Here is a 17894-nt window from a genome sequence, read left to right as displayed (position 1 = left end):
TGAGAGTCGGGAAGGCAAGTTCATGGAGTGAATACATTTTAATAAATAAATGAACAAAACAAGAAACACAAACAGCGATACCGACATGACAGGAACAGATACAGCAACAATGACGACTGGGGGAAGAAACCAAACGGATATATATAGGGCAGGTAATCAAGGAGGTGATGGAGTCCAGGTGAGTGTCATTATGCGCCCCACGCTGGTGACAGGTGTGCGCCCTAATGAGCAGTCTGGTGACCTAGAGGCCAGAGAGAGAGCACATGTGACAATAACTAATAAAAACACCCAAAAATGTCCCACGCATGAGCAACACTGCTTTTACACAAATTCGCTTTGGCTATCTACTCAGAGCACTCTCGTCTGAGTGTGCCAGAGCGCAGAATAACTAACAAATTTACACATTTTCAACATGTTGAATATGGCTGATGTCAGTAAACGTCGACAAAAAAAACGTAATTCAATTGTTGCCAGCAGCACAGATAGTCACCAACACTCTCGATAACATGAAAACAGCTTAACCAGCTCTGCTAGGGCGAGTAACATGGCCAGAGTGAGCTGTTCTCTCATGTGTCTGGAAGTAGCTAGCAAGCTAGCCAACTGGTAGCCAGTTAGTTTAGGAGCTTGACTACGGTTGTTAGGTCAGAAAGCTCTGATCAACACTACTCCTCGGCCAGAGCATCCAGTGTCTCAACATTCTGAATTTACGAATGGACAATCTGACAACGCTCTGAGTTCACGAACACCCAGCGTGCACTCTGGCACTCCAGATTGAATTCACGAATACACCTGTAGTATAAACCAGCTTTTAGTCTTCAAATCTTTGGTTGTTTTAGTCCATGGCCTCACATGTGAATCCTTAAAAGAGATGGGTGGGGCTAAGGCTTAAGAGGGTGTGAACGATGCTGAATGAGTGGAGACAAAGATGAGCTCTCCAGTAGCTCCCAAAAATATTCAAGGGCCATTTTCTCAAAAGTGAGGTTACAAGTTTATCAACTTTCAAATAAGAATTACTTTCTCATTGTTCCTCAACTGTAGTGTATGATATACAAATGTCTATCTCTGAGTCTCTACCTTTATTCAATGTAAAAAAAAAAAAAAAAAAAAAAAAATTCAAACGTTGCTACATGAGACCAATTTGAGATGGTCGGTCACAATTCGTCTACCTGTGTGAAAAGCAGCCTAAGAGTTTTATTAAACTGAATCTCAACACTATGATGTTGCCATGGGCAGGAGGATTAAATTAACCGTAGATATTGCAGATGAGGCCCATTGTCTTACATCAGATAGTGTGTTCATCCGTCTCGTATCTTGCAAAGGGTAATGGGATTGATCAAAAGTAGACTGGTTACAATTGACTGCTGTAAAATTTGAAAAATATTACTTAGGTGACATTGTCTGATGAACCCCATTTCTGCCTCAAAACTATCTAAATTAATCTAAGATAAAACAATACATAAGTATTTTATTTTTTTTGGTGAGGAAGTCTTAAGACACCATTTTACGTCTGGATTATTGTGCTTCAAATGAGCAGTATTTCTGAAGTTTGGACTATGGGTATGAAAACTAGCAAACATTTTGTCCAAAACTGAGCCAGTCACTGAAATCATCTTTGGCTGAAAATATGCTGCTTACTAACAAGCTACCTACTTAGTACTGTACACAATGTTAAATCTTCCAACAAAAGCTAGCTAGCAAGTTACTGTAGATTGTAGTGCTAATGTTAACATTATTATGAGTTTTCATGAAGCAGCTGTTGCAGGAAACATGATTCAGGAAACATGTTTATCTACGAACTGATTTGTGATAAGTCAATTCCTCTTAATTGTGGTTGTCTACAACTAGTTTAACACTAGAACTGCCATAGGCCAACATTTGATTTGGAAATTAAAACAATTTGGCAAAAAATAAATAAAAATAAAACCATGTCCTGCTCCTTCCCTTACTTTTTCCCGAAATGCTCATTTTGCCAAGAATTTTGAAAAACACAGAAAAGTATTTAGAGCCATTTTACCGTTGTTATTAACCAATTTAACCAAGACAATTAGCCAGGCGCAAAATACGTCTCAATCTCCTCACTGAAGGAATGACAAATGGATGAATGGGCGATAATTGTGCACCTTACTTCACAATTGAATATAGTAATAAGGCCTAACTGACTGATGAGGAGGTCGATTTCATTTGAGAAAGACAATAACGTAATGATGAGTTTGTATTATGCGTATTTATCAGTTTTTTGGGGCGCATGTTTATAGCAAATCATTTAACCACACGCTTTGCGGGTTGATAATATAAAATGTTATTTTCTGTTTTACTTTGAAAAAAGAAGCTGTTACAGGACTTGTTTTATTTACTATAACGCTATGACTACTCACATTTATTGTAAAAGGGAAATAAAAACGTACTAAGTGTTGCAAAAGGCCTTTAGAATAACGCAGAACATGTTATTGATGAGCAAGGGGAAACAAACGATGCCAGTCAACCTGCCCATCGAAACTACACCTAAACAATACCGAAACTAATTTCACACATAATAAAAGTTAGCCTATAGACAAGATTACATTGACAATAGTCTGATGAGTGAAAGTATTATCATATTATACATGAAGAGATGAGCGCAGGTTGGAATTGACAGCTGCAGGGATAGGAGTCCCAAATGATCAAATCCTCCTTCAGTCACATGCAGGTAAAAACATTTAGTCAAATAACTCTCAATATTCAAGAGCTGCATCTCTATTTTCAAATGTCACTTTTTTTCCAAGAATATCTGCCCTTATCATACGTTCAGCACATAACCCCTCGCTGGCAGGAATATCTGCTCTGATCATACGTTCAGCACATAACCCCTCGCTGGCAGGAATATCTGCTCTGATCATACGTTCAGCACATAACCCCTCGCTGGCAGGAATATCTGCCCTGATCATACGTTCAGCACATAACCCCTCGCTGGCAGGAATATCTGCCCTGATCATACGTTCAGCACATAACCCCTCGCTGGCAGGAATATTTGCCCTGATCATACGTTCAGCACATAACCCCTCGCTGGCAGGAATATTTGCCCTGATCATACGTTCAGCACATAACCCCTCGCTGGCAGGAATATCTGCCCTGATCATACGTTCAGCACATAACCCCTCGCTGGCAGGAATATCTGCCCTGATCATACGTTCAGCACATAACCCCTCGCTGGCAGGAATATATGCTCTGATCATACGTTCAGCACATAACCCCTCGCTGGCAGGAATATCTGCCCTGATCATACGTTCAGCACATAACCCCTCGCTGGCAGGAATATCTGCCCTGATCATACGTTCAGCACATAACCCCTCGCTGGCAGGAATATCTGCTCTGATCATACGTTCAGCACATAACCCCTCACTGGCAGGAATATCTGTCCTGATCATACGTTCAGCACATAACCCCTCGCTGGCAGGAATATCTGCTCTGATCATACGTTCAGCACATAACCCCTCGCTGGCAGGAATATCTGCCCTGAACATACGTTCAGCACATAACCCCTCGCTGGCAGGAATATCTGCTCTGATCATACGTTCAGCACATAACCCCTCGCTGGCAGGAATATCTGCCCTGAACATACGTTCAGCACATAACCCCTCGCTGGCAGGAATATCTGCTCTGATCATACGTTCAGCACATAACCCCTCGCTGGCAGCATCGCTCTGATCATACGTTCAGCACATAACCCCTCGCTGGCAGGAATATCTGCTCTGATCATATGTTCAGCACATAACCCCTCGCTGGCAGCATCGCTCTGATCATACGTTCAGCACATAACCCCTCGCTGGCAGGAATATCTGCTCTGATCATATGTTCAGCACATAACCCCTCGCTGGCAGGAATATCTGCTCTGATCATATGTTCAGCACATAACCCCTCGCTGGCAGGAATATCTGCTCTGATCATATGTTCAGCACATAACCCCTCGCTGGCAGCATCGCTCTGATCATACGTTCAGCACATAACCCCTCGCTGGCAGGAATATCTGCTCTGATCATATGTTCAGCACATAACCCCTCGCTGGCAGCATCGCTCTGACTACTAAGCAGACTAGTAACATTATAAACAGAACGTTGGCTATTCGCAGAGCAGTAATACCCTCTGACGTGAGATAATGGATGAGGCCCCAGTCAAGATGACTCACTCACACAGCATATCTGTGCAAGTCGGACTGATGCCGCTGTTTACTTTGTGAATCGCTAACTCTACCTTTAAGTTGATTGAGTGCATTTTTCTGACCTCAAGAACCAGTTGACAATAGGTTCCTGAAAGGGTCTCTGTGACTGTGCTATGTAGTAATCTGTTTGTTTAAAGCCATTATGCACTGAGGCTACCTGACTTGGCCTGTTGGGATTGTGTTATATTGCTCTTTAATGGGTCTGTCACTGAGACTGAGTACAAACCAGACTGGGAAAACAGAGTGGCACCAAGACTGCATCCCAAATGGCACCCTATTCCCTTGCACTACTTTTGACCATAGAGTCCATAGGGAACTATATAGGTACTAGGGGTTCTATTTGGAACACATCCCCAGCCTTAAATTCACAGCTGGTTGATTCAGACAGGGCGAAGTGTAGGCCTTTTATAACCCTGCCCAGGGGATGGAGAATACGGGGTCTCTGATGGTATTAGAAAAAACATGATGGTGAATTTGTTGATATTCTGTAATGGCTTTTGACCAAGCCAGAGAACAGAGAAATCCATCAAACGTTGTGGAATCTAGACCTTCTAGAACCTTCCATTTGTTGATATTCTGTAATGGCTTTTTACCAAGCCAGAGAACAGAGAAATCCATCAAACGTTGTGGAATCTAGACCTTCTAGAACCTTCCATTTGTTGATATTCTGTAATGGCTTTTTACCAAGCCAGAGAACAGAGAAATCCATCAAACGTTGTGGAAGCCAGGCCTTCTAGAACCTTCCATTTGTTGATATTCTGTAATGGCTTTTTACCAAGCCAGAGAACAGAGAAATCCATCAAAAATTGTGGAAGCTAGACCTTCTAGAACCTTCCATTGGTTCCAGTGGTTGGGGTTTACTAAGGCCCCTTGGTACTTCCCTGTGTGACACTTCCCTGTGTGACACTGGCTTCTGGTTAATGATGTGACAGCTGTGGCATTTCACTGCTAGGATGCTTCCCAAATGGCAGTAGTGCCCTATATAAGGAATAGGCTGCCATTTGAGACACAGCCATAGTGTTCATAACCACGCAACCAACTTGACAAATATCATCACCTAAACAAACACTCAAAGGGAAAAAATAAAGTCAGACAAGTATAGCTGCTAGCAGCAATGACGGGTTTCAGCTGTGGGCCCACTGTGCCACAATCAGGACAAATTGGACACATTGCCCTAGGACAAGTTACTTCTGTACTCTTTACCATGCTTACCAAATATCAGACCTCAAAATCAAACTGATCATGCAATATAATATGCTTTTGATGTATTTTGGACCCTTTTTAATGATGTTGACTACTTTAAACATCTTATTTTCCAGAACCGTGACTGTAGATGAAACATTATGGGCCAATGAGCTTGCATTGTTTTTGTACTGTCCAGCAACACCACCATGCAGCCAAACTGAACCATACTTTACAGATTAGCTAGACTCATTTCCATGAGTGCCAAATTCCATCACTCTCAGTGAAACAGAAGGTATAAACATGAGCCCATTATAGAGCCACTGTGTCGTCAATATGAATGTGCTTGCATATGTTGAGTCTTCAGCGTTTTGTTAAAACGCGAATATCCGTGACTGATTTATATTCATTTATGTGCCAGACCACGCCCACTGGAAGGCTTATTGGTCCATGTTGTTTTAGGTATTAGTTTGGAAAATGTTGTGTTGGGAGAACTTGGTCCGAAGACATCAAGTTTCGTGCAGATCGGTCATTTCCTGCCAGAGGAGTAGCGTTTTAATTCTAAATGGTGGAAAATCCATCATGGCGGCCTTTATGGGTCCTTCAGGAAAATGTGTTCTTTGTGAGGAGAGGGACCTATATGGGCTATACAGACACACCTGGGGCCCAAATTGATGACGTATGTCATGTAACTGAGGGTAGAATGTGGAGAGGAATGGATTGGGTTCAGCCAGTCGTCCTGATGAGACCTTCCCAGCTAGCTAGTTCAGTCAGTCATCCTGATGAGTCCTTCCCAGATAGCTAGTTCAGTCAGTCATCCTGATGAGCTCTTCCCAGCTAGCTAGTTCAGTCAGTCGTCCTGATGAGCCCTTCCCAGCTAGCTAGTTCAGTCAGTCAGTCATCCTGATGAGCTCTTCCCAGCTAGCTAGTTCAGTCAGTCGTCCTGATGAGACCTTCCCAGCTAGCTAGTTCAGTCAGTCGTCCTGATGAGACCTTCCCAGCTAGCTAGTTCAGTCAGTCATCCTGATGAGTCCTTCCCAGCTAGCTAGTTCAGTCAGTCATCCTGATGAGACCTTCCCAGCTAGCTAGTTCGTTCAGTCAGTCATCCTGATGAGACCTTCCCAGCTAGCTAGTTCAGTCAGTCATCCTGATGAGACCTTCCCGGCTAGCTAGTTCAGTCAGTCATCCTGATGAGACCTTCCCAGCTAGCTAGTTCAGTCAGTCATCCTGATGAGACCTTCCCAGCTAGCTAGTTCAGTCAGTCAGTCATCCTGATGAGTCCTTCCCAGCTAGCTAGTTCAGTCAGTCATCCTGATGAGCCCTTCCTAGCTAGCTAGTTCAGTCAGTCATCCTGATGAGACCTTCCCAGCTAGCTAGTTCAGTCAGTCATCCTGATGAGACCTTCCCAGCTAGCTAGTTCAGTCAGTCATCCTGATGAGACCTTCCCAGCTAGCTAGTTCAGTCAGTCAGTCATCCTGATGAGTCCTTCCCAGCTAGCTAGTTCAGTCAGTCATCCTGATGAGCCCTTCCCAGCAGGCTAGTTCAGCCAGTCATCCTGATGAGACCTTCCCAGCTAGCTAGTTCAGCCAGTCATCCTGATGAGTCCTTCCCAGCTAGCTAGTTCAGTCAGTCATCCCGATGAGACCTTCCCAGCTAGCTAGTTCAGTCAGTCATCCTGATGAACTCTTCCCAGCTAGCTAGTTCAGTCAGTCATCCTGATGAGCCCTTCCCAGCTAGCTAGTTCAGTCAGTCAGTCATCCTGATGAGCTCTTCCCAGCTAGCTAGTTCAGTCAGTCATCCTGATGAGACCTTCCCAGCTAGCTAGTTCAGTCAGTCGTCCTGATGAGACCTTCCCAGCTAGCTAGTTCAGCCAGTCATCCTGATGAGACCTTCCCAGCTAGCTAGTTCAGTCAGTCATCCTGATGAGTCCTTCCCAGCTAGCTAGTTCAGTCAGTCATCCTGATGAGACCTTCCCAGCTAGCTAGTTCAGTCAGTCGTCCTGATGAGCTCTTCCCAGCTAGCTAGTTCAGTCAGTCATCCTGATGAGACCTTCCCAGCTAGCTAGTTCAGTCAGTCAGTCATCCTGATAATAATGAATAATAATAATAATATTTAATTAGTAAATCCTTTGCTCTGGCTATCCACAGTAAGGAGAGGGACGTAGCTAGATAGTGTAGTCAATATCAGGCCAGTAAACAGAGGGAAGTAGCTAGATAGTGTAGTCAATATCAGGCCAGTAAACAGAGGGAAGTAGCTAGATTGTTTACTGGCCTGATATTGACTACACTGAGGGAAGTAGCTAGATAGTGTAGTCAATATCAGGCCAGTAAGGAGAGGGAAGTAGCTAGATAGTGTATTCAATATCAGGCCAGTAAGGAGAGGGAAGTAGCTAGATTGTGTAGTCAATATGTACAACCACATCAAGTCCTAATGACAATCACATTCCTCAGTAACATGTGAGTCAACCAAACTTTGAAACTCCTCCATGGAAACCAGATCCTGGAAACTTCCAGTTGGTCCTGGAGAGAATTCCAAAGACCACGGAGCTGAGTAACTAAAAGATCTGTGCTGATTTTAGGAACCGTTAGAAGTAAGTAGGAGCCAAACACTAACTGTTATTTATTTTCTGACCTTATCAAAGCAGAACAGAGATAAAGTGGCAATTTTCCCAAAATGGCCTCATAGATCATAGTATATCAATGTTTACGCCTCTTAACTACATACTGTTCTGCCTGCGGCTATGGAACCCTGACCTGTTCACCGGACGTGCTTGTTGCACCCTCGACAACTACTATAATTATTATTATTTGACCATGCTGGCCACCGTGCTTCTTTCACCTGCATTGCTTCCTGTTTGGGGTTTTAGGCTGGGTTTCTGTACAGCACTTTTAGATATCAGCTGATGTACGAAGGGCTATATAAATACATTTGATTCGAATAAGAGTGGAGCCCTGATACTAAATCAGCAATCCTACTCTGAGACGCTTCATAAAAACCAAAGCAGACCAAAACAAAATGAAAATGAGGCAAAAAAACAAAACAAAACAACAACAAGCAAACAAAACAAAACAACAAAAACAAAACATTTTCTCTTTTGTTTACCTTAGCGTGTAGAGAATCTTCCCGTCGTTCCAAATCCTGAGCAGCTGATTGGGCGTTGTAATCCAATGGGAGTCAGCGTTCTTGGAATTCCTGAAGATGGTGTCGGGGAGCCAGATGAGTCCAACCATGTTGCTATTCAGGGTCAGTATATTCATGGTGCTGTTGTAGCTCAACCTGCTGTCTGTCCACGTCTGGGCAAAGATGATGTCGATCTGGTATTCCTTAAAACAACAACAACAACAAAAACAAAAACAAAACAAAGGAAATCATTCCGACCAGCTATGAACGACAAACCAGAGTTTAGATAAGATGTTGTCACAGGCCGGATCATAGCCTGTGGCAAAAATGAGAGGACATCAACAACCGGTATAGGCCAATTTAAAAAGTTATTTATTATCAAACAAAACTATTAATTCTAAACAAAGATCATATATGAACGCCAAACCAGAGTTTAGATAGGATGTCTATGATGATACATATATCAGATCAGATATCAAACGACAAACCAGAGTTTAGATATGATGTCTATGATATCATACATCTTTATGAGAATAAAAAGAAACCCCAGCGAGCTCAACAAGACCGAGGAGTTTATCAAAGGGAACTGTTTCACCAATTGACATGTTTATTGATTTCCTGTCTAGCAGGCTGGAAAAGAACACAGCAGTTATGAAGAGTTCTAGAAGACAAAAGTCTCTCTTCTGTCTTGGCTTTTCTATGACTTTATTAAATGAGGGTAGAAGGAGGCTGACTGGGGAGAGAAGGAGGCTGACTGGGGAGGGGAGGGGAGGGGAGAAGGAGGCTGGCTGGGGAGGGGAGAAGGAGGCTGACTGGGGAGAGAAGGAGGCTGACTGGGGAGGGGAGGGGAGGGGAGAAGGAGGCTGACTGGGAAGGGGAGGGGAGGGGAGAAGGAGGCTGACTGGGAAGGGGAGGGGAGGGGAGGGGAGAAGGAGGCTGACTGGGGAGGGAAGGAGGCTGACTGGGGAGGGGAGGGGAGGGGAGAAGGAGGCTGACTGGGAAGGGGAGGGGAGGGGAGAAGGAGGCTGACTGGGAAGGGGAGGGGAGGGGAGGGGAGAAGGAGGCTGGCTGGGGAGGGGAGAAGGAGGCTGACTGGGGAGAGAAGGAGGCTGACTGGGGAGGGGAGGGGAGGGGAGAAGGAGGCTGACTGGGAAGGGAGGGGAGGGGAGGGGAGAAGGAGGCTGGCTGGGGAGGGGAGAAGGAGGCTGACTGGGGAGAGAAGGAGGCTGACTGGGGAGGGGAGGGGAGGGGAGAAGGAGGCTGACTGGGAAGGGGAGGGGAGGGGAGGGGAGAAGGAGGCTGACTGGTGAGTGGAGAAGGAGGCTGGCTGGGGAGGGGAGAAGGAGGCTGGCTGGGGAGGGGAGAAGGAGGCTGGCTGGGGGAGTGAGAAGGAGGCTGACTGGGGAGGGGAGGGGAGGGGAGAAGGAGGCTGGCTGGGGGGGAGAAGAAGGCTGACTGGGGGAGGGAGAAGGAGGCTGGCTGGGGAGGGGAGAAGGAGGCTGGCTGGGGGGGAGAAGGAGGCTGACTGGGGGAGGGAGAAGGAGGCTGGCTGGGGAGGGGAGAAGGAGGCTGGCTGGGGGGGAGAAGGAGGCTGACTGGGGGAGGGAGAAGGAGGCTGGCTGGGGAGGGGAGAAGGAGGCTGGCTGGGGAGGGGAGGGGAGAAGGAGTCTGGCTGGGGAGGGGAGGGGAGAAGGAGGCTGGCTGGGGAGGGGAGAAGGAGGCTGACTGGGGAGGGGAGAAGGAGGCTGACTGGGGAGGGGAGAAGGGGAGAAGGAGGCTGGCTGGGGAGGGGAGAAGGAGGCTGGCTGGGGAGGGGAGGGGTAAAGGAGGCTGGCTGGGGAGGGGAGAAGGAGGCTGACTGGGGAGGGGAGAAGGGGAGAAGGAGGCTGGCTGGGGAGGGGAGAAGGAGGCTGGCTGGGGAGGGGAGAAGGAGGCTGACTGGGGAGGGGAGAAGGGGGGAAGGAGGCTGGCTGGGGAGGGGAGAAGGAGGCTGGCTGGGGAGGAGAGGGTAGAAGGAGGCTGGCTGGGGAGGGGAGAGGAGGGGAGAAGGAGGCTGGCTGGCTGGGGAGGGGAGGGTAGAAGGAGGCTGGCTGGGGAGGGGAGAAGGAGGCTGGCTGGGGAGGGGAGAAGGAGGCTGACTGGGGAGGGGAGGCTGACTGGGAAGGGGAGAAGGAGGCTGGCTGGGGAGAGGAGGGGAGGGTAGAAGGAGGCTGGCTGGGGAGGGGAGAAGGAGGCTGACTGGGGAGGGGAGGGGAGAAGGAGGCTGGCTGGGGAGGGGAGGGTAGAAGGAGGCTGGCTGGGGAGGGGAGGGGAGAAGGAGGCTGGCTGGGGAGGGGAGGGGAGAAGGAGGCTGACTGGGAAGGGGAGAAGGAGGCTGACTGGGGAGGGGAGAAGGAGGCTGGCTGGCTGGGGAGGGGAGGTCATAGAAAAGAATGAAAACCTTCTATAGACTGCCAGGACCTCTTTAAACCTTCTACTGACTGCCAGGATCTCATAAACCCCCCCCCCTTAAACCTTTTACTGACTGCCAGGACCTCCTAAAAACCTTTAAACCTTCTACTGACTGCCAGGACCTCCTAAAAACCTTCTTAAACCTTCTACTGACTGCCAGGACCTCCTTTGGCCAGTCTAACAGTAAGACACTGAGGACAGCTTGAGGCAGCATTAACAGGGGAAACACAGCCTGATGAAACGTGATCAGAGATTACTTGAAAAGTAAACCACACTTCCTCAGAATACAAGAGTTACAGTGATTTCCACCAATGACAGCATAAGATTTAAATTACCTTCTGGTCCAGCATTCCTACCCTGTGGAATACAATCGTATAATCCTTGTTTACCACTATATATGGTGAAAATACCCAGGCGACTCAGCTTACAGGCATGCAGACAACCCGAACAGGTATGCAGACAATCAGATCAGCTTTTAGTAGCTGTAACACAGATTACGTGGCTGAGTGCTCCGATGAAAGGAGAGCACAGGAGAAGAGGTATTTGGTATTTTAATAGGATCCCTATTAGCTGTTGCAAAAGCTACTCTTCCTGGGTTCCACACAAAACATGAAACGTGACATAATACAATAGACAAGAACAGCTCAAGGACAGACCTACATATATATATACACTGCTCAAAAAAATAAAGGGAACACTTAAACAACACATCCTAGATCTCAATGAAATAAATAATCTTATTAAATACTTTTTTCTTTACATAGTTGAATGTGCTGACAACAAAATCACACAAAAATAATCAATGGAAATCCAATTTATCAACCCATGGATGTCTGGATTTGGAGTCACACTCAAAATTAAAGTGGAAAACCACACTACAGGCTGATCCAACTTTGATGTAATGTCCTTTAAACAAGTCAAAATGAGGCTCAGTAGTGTGTATGGCCTCCACGTGCCTGTATGACCTCCCTACAACGCCTGGGCATGCTCCTGATGAGGTGGCGGATGGTCTCCTGAGGGATCTCCTCCCAGACCTGGACTAAAGCATCCGCCAACTCCTGGACAGTCTGTGGTGCAACGTGGCGTTGGTGGATGGAGCGAGACATGATGTCCCAGATGTGCTCAATTGGATTCAGGTCTGGGGAACGGGCGGGCCAGTCCATAGCATCAATGCCTTCCTCTTGCAGGAACTGCTGACACACTCCAGCCACATGAGGTCTAGCATTGTCTTGCATTAGGAGGAACCCAGGGCCAACCGCACCAGCATATGGTCTCACAAGGGGTCTGAGGATCTCATCTCGGTACCTAATGGCAGTCAGGCTACCTCTGGCGAGCACATGGAGGGCTGTGCGGCCCCCCAAAGAAATGCCACCCTACACCATGACTGACCCACTGCCAAACCGGTCATGCTGGAGGATGTTGCAGGCAGCAGAACGTTCTCCACGGCGTCTCCAGACTCTGTCACGTCTGTCACATGCTCAGTGTGAACCTGCTTTCATCTGTGAAGAGCACAGGGCGCCAGTGGCGAATTTGCCAATGTTGGTGTTCTCTGGCAAATGCCAAATGTCCTGCACAGTGTTGGGCTGTAAGCACAACCCCCACTTGTGGACGTCGGGCCCTCATACCACCCTCATGGAGTCTGTTTCTGACCGTTTGAGCAGACACATGCACATTTGTGGCCTGCTGGAGGTCATTTTGCAGGGCTCTGGCAGTGCTTGTCCTGCTCCTCCTTGCACAAAGGCGGAGGTAGCGGTCCTGCTGCTGGGTTGTTGCCCTCCTACGGCCTCCTCCACGTCTCCTGATGTACTGGCCTGTCTCCTGGTAGCGCCTCCATGCTCTGGACACTACGCTGACAGACACAGCAAACCTTCTTGCCACAGCTCGCATTGATGTGCCATCCTGGATGAGCTGCACTACCTGAGCCACTTGTGTGGGTTGTAGACTCCGTCTCATGCTACCACTAGAGTGAAAGCACCGCCAGCATTCAATAGTGACCAAAACATCAGCCAGGAAGCATAGGAACTGAGAAGTGGTCTGTGGTCCCCACCTGCAGAATCACTCCTTTATTGGGGGTGTCTTGCTAATTGCCTATAATTTCCACCTGTTGTCTATTCCATTTGCACAACAGCATGTGAAATTTATTGTCAATCAGTGTTGCTTCCTAAGTGAACAGTTTGATTTCACAGAAGTGTGATTGACTTGGAGTTTCATTGTGTTGTTTAAGTGTTCCCTTTATTTTTTTGAGCAGTGTATATATATTTTACAAAAGCCACACCTAGCCTACATATCAATACATGCACACAAACTATCTAGGTCAAATAGGGGAGAGGCGTTGTGCCGTGAGGTGTTGCTTTATCTGTTTTTTTGAAACCAGGTTTGTTGTTCACTTGAGCAATATCAAATGGAAGGGAGTTCCATGCAATAAGGTCTCTATATAATACTGTACGCTTTCTTGAATTTGTTCTGGACCTGGGGACTGTGAAAAGACCCCTGGTGGCATAAGTGTGTGTGTCAGAACTGTGTGTAATTTGACTATGCAAACAATGAATGTTTTTTTAATAAAAAATAAGTCAGTCTCTCCTCAACTCTTAGCGAAGAGAGACTGGCTTGCATAGTATTTATATCAGCCCCTGATTACAATTAAGAGCAAGATGTGCCGCTCTGTTCTGGCCCAGCTGCAGCTTAACTAAGTCTTTCCCTTTCAGCACTTGACCATATGACTGGACGATAATCAAGATAAGACAAAACTAGAGCCTGCAGGACTTGGTTGTTGGAGTGTGGTGTCAAAAAAGCAAAGCATCTCTTTATTACGGACAGACCTCTCCTCATCTTTACAACCATTGAATCTATATGTTTTGACCATGACAGTTTACAATCTAAGGTAACGCCAAGTCATTTAGTCTCCTCAACAGTTATACCATTCATTAACAGATTCAGCTGAGGTCTAGGACATAGGGAATGATTTGTTCCAAATACAATGTCCTTAGTTTTAGAGATGTTCTGGCCACCAATTCCAAAATGGAATTATCCTGAATGGCTTTCTCTGAAACTAAATGATTATCCTGAATGGCTTTCTCTGAAACTAAATGATTATCCTGAATGGCTTTCTCTGAAACTGTATGATTATCCTGAATGGCTTTCTCTGAAACTAAATGATTATCCTGAATGGCTTTCTCCAAAACGGTATGATTATCCTGAATGGCTTTCTCCGAAACTGCATGATTATCCTGAATGGCTTTCTCTGAAACTAAATGATTATCCTGAATGGTTTCTCTGAAACGGTATGATTATCCTGAATGGCTTTCTCTGAAACTGTATGATTATCCTGAATGGCTTTCTCCGAAACTAAATGATTATCCTGAATGGCTTTCTCTGAAACTAAATGATTATCCTGAATGGCTTTCTCTGAAACTAAATGATTATCCTGAATGGCTTTCTCTGAAACTAAATGATTATCCTGAATGGCTTTCTCCAAAACTGTATGATTATCCTGAATGGCTTTCTCTGAAACTAAATGATTATCCTGAATGGCTTTCTCTGAAAGTAAATGATTATCCTGAATGGCTTTCTCTGAAACTAAATGATTATCCTGAATGGCTTTCTCTGAAACTAAATCATTATCCTGAATGGCTTTCTCTGAAACTAAATGATTATCCTTTATGGCTTTCTCTGAAACTAAATGATTATCCTGAATGGCTTTCTCCAAAACTGTATGATTATCCTGAATGGCTTTCTCTGAAACAAAATTATTATCCTGAATGGCTTTCTCTGAAACTGTATGATTATCCTGAATGGCTTTCTCCAAAACTGTATGATTATCCTGAATGGCTTTCTCTGAAACTAAATGATTATCCTGAATGGCTTTCTCTGAAACTAAATGATTATCCTGAATGGCTTTCTCTGAAACTAAATGAGTATCCTGAATCGCTTTCTCTGAAACTGTATGATTATCCTGAATGGCTTTCTCTGAAACTAAATGATTATCCTGAATGGCTTTCTCTGAAACTAAATGATTATCCTGAATGGCTTTCTCTGAAACTAAATGATTATCCTGAATGGCTTTCTCCAAAACTGTATGATTATCCTGAATGGCTTTCTCTGAAACAAAATTATTATCCTGAATGGCTTTCTCTGAAACTGTATGATTATCCTGAATGGCTTTCTCCAAAACTGTATGATTATCCTGAATGGCTTTCTCTGAAACTAAATGATTATCCTGAATGGCTTTCTCTGAAACTAAATGATTATCCTGAATGGCTTTCTCTGAAACTAAATGAGTATCCTGAATCGCTTTCTCTGAAACTGTATGATTATCCTGAATGGCTTTCTCCGAAACTGTATGATTATCCTGAATGGCTTTCTCTGAAACTAAATGATTATCCTGAATGGCTTTCTCTGAAACTAAATGAGTATCCTGAATCGCTTTCTCTGAAACTGTATGATTATCCTGAATGGCTTTCTCTGAAACTAAATGATTATCCTGAATGGCTTTCTCTGAAACTAAATGATTATCCTGAATGGCTTTCTCTAAAACTGTATGATTATCCTGAATTGCTTTCTCCAAAACTGTATGATTATCCTGAATGGCTTTCTCTGAAACTAAATGATTATCCTGAATGGCTTTCTCTGAAACTAAATGATTATCCTGAATGGCTTTCTCTGAAACTAAATCATTATCCTGAATGGCTTTCTCTGAAACTAAATGATTATCCTGAATGGCTTTCTCTGAAACTAAATGATTATCCTGAATGGCTTTCTCCAAAACTGTATGATTATCCTGAATGGCTTTCTCTGAAACAAAATTATTATCCTGAATGGCTTTCTCTGGAACTGTATGATTATCCTGAATGGCTTTCTCCAAAACTGTATGATTATCCTGAATGGCTTTCTCTGAAACAAAATTATTATCCTGAATGGCTTTCTCTGAAACTGTATGATTATCCTGAATGGCTTTCTCTGAAACTAAATGATTATCCTTTTTTTGCTATTCATTCCTTCAATACTCAGTTTAACTTTTGTACCTTGGATCCTTCATCTCCGTCATGAGATTAGCCAGATTAGCTATTGGCAATTTCTTTCTTTGATAAATTCGACTCCATCCTTTTCTCACCACTGCGTAGATTACTACGGGAGTCCATATGTTTTAGCGGTTTAGTGTTTCTGTTATTGCCATTCAAGGTAGATAGCCAGCTAAATGTATAGCTAGCCTAGCCAGATTACCCGCCAAATAGGTGGTGGGTCTTAATGAGTGTAGGGTTAGTTGGTAGGGTAATTAAAAATAGATGTATAATTAAATGTTATACATTAAATTTCACCTTTTCCATTTTGTATGACATGGTGTAATGGATCTTTACTATAGTTCAGTTGGGGTCAGTAATGCATCCTATTGGATTCCAACCGCCGTTAAACCTCACCAGAGAAGAAGAAGAAACTCGCACTCTTGTTAGGACAACCAGGAAGTGAGACGCTTTGTCTCGCCGCTCTGTAAGTAAACTGCAGCGTAAGAATAGCAAACAATATTTGCTTAATGATAGCATGACTTTCACTATGTAAATATCACTGTGGGTTTACCAATAAAGTTACTATCTGGTTATTAACAGGATCAATGTTTGTAATGTTTCATCATTATGCATTCGATATGGGCCACATGTAACTTTCAATGAGAGTGCCGCAAGCCAATCAATGCAGAGGCTGGTAGTAACAATTATAATGCATGGTTTTCACGGGGTAATGTTTAGAATGCAGGGTTTTGACTGGGTAATGTTTAGAATGCAGGGTTTTGACTGGGTAATGTTTAGAATGCAGGGTTTTGACTGGGTAATGTTTAGAATGCAGGGTGTTGACTGGGGAATGTTTAGAATGCAGGGTTTTGACTGGGTAATGTTTAGAATGCAGGGTTTTGACTGGGTAATGTTTAGAATGCAGGGTTTTGACTGGGTAATGTTTAGAATGCAGGGTCTTGATGGGGTAATGTTTAGAATGCATGGTTTTGACTGGGTAATGTTTAGAATGCAGGGTTTTGACTGGGTAATGTTTAGAATGTAGGGTTTTGACTGGGTAATGTTTAGAATGCAGGGTTTTGACAGGGTAATGTTTAGAATGCAGGGTTTTGACTGGGTAATGTTTAGAATGCAGGGTTTTGACTGGGTAATGTTTAGAATGCAGGGTTTTGACTGGGTAATGTTTAGAATGCATGGTTTTGACTGGGTAATGTTTAGAATGCAGGGTTTTGACTGGGTAATGTTTAGAATGCAGGGTTTTGACTGGGTAATGTTTAGAATGCAGGGTTTTGACTGGGTAATGTTTAGAATGCAGGGTTTTGACTGGGTAATGTTTAGAATGCAAGGTTTTGACTGGGTAATGTTTAGAATGCAGGGTTTTGACTGGGTAATGTTTAGAATGCAGGGTTTTTACTGGGTAATGTTTAGAATGCAGGGTTTTTACTGGGTAATGTTTAGAATGCAGGGTTTTGACTGGGTAATGTTTAGCATGCAGGGTATTGACTGGGTAATGTTTAGAATGCAGGGTATTGACTGGGTAATGTTTAGAATGCAGGGTTTTGACTGGGTAATGTTTAGAATGCAGGGTATTGACTGGGTAATGTTTAGAATGCAGGGTATTGACTGGGTAATGTTTAGAATGCAGGGTTTTGACTGGGTAATGTTTAGAATGCAGGGTTTTGACTGGGTAATGTTTAGAATGCAGTGTTTGACTGGGTAATGTTTAGAATGCAGGGTTTTGACAGGGTAATGTTTAGAATGCAGGGTATTGACTGGGTAATGTTGAGAATGCAGGGTTTTGACTGGGTAATGTTTAGAATGCAGGGTTTTGACTGGGTAATGTTTAGGATGCAGGGTTTTGACTGGGTAATGTTTAGAATGCAGGGTTTTGACTGGGTAATGTTTAGAATGCAGGGTGTTGACTGGGTAATGTTTAGAATGCAGGG

At 44.5% G+C, this 17894-nt stretch overlaps 1 protein-coding gene across 1 annotated transcript in view; it reads right to left on the bottom strand.

The window, feature by feature from the left end:
* The window catches only part of LOC115158918 (gamma-aminobutyric acid receptor subunit gamma-3-like), a 232298-nt gene that overhangs the window by 53377 nt on the left and 161027 nt on the right, over positions 1-17894 (bottom strand). The window contains exon 4 of the mRNA XM_029708343.1: positions 8480-8700. Coding sequence (XP_029564203.1) covers positions 8480-8700 — 221 coding nt within the window. The remainder of the gene's footprint in view (positions 1-8479; positions 8701-17894) is intronic.

Source organism: Salmo trutta, chromosome 22 (genome assembly GCF_901001165.1).
Source record: "Salmo trutta chromosome 22, fSalTru1.1, whole genome shotgun sequence".
NCBI classification, from domain to species: domain Eukaryota; kingdom Metazoa; phylum Chordata; class Actinopteri; order Salmoniformes; family Salmonidae; genus Salmo; species Salmo trutta.
Note: the sequence above shows the minus strand (reverse complement) of the source record. Positions and strands in the feature narration are given on the sequence as shown.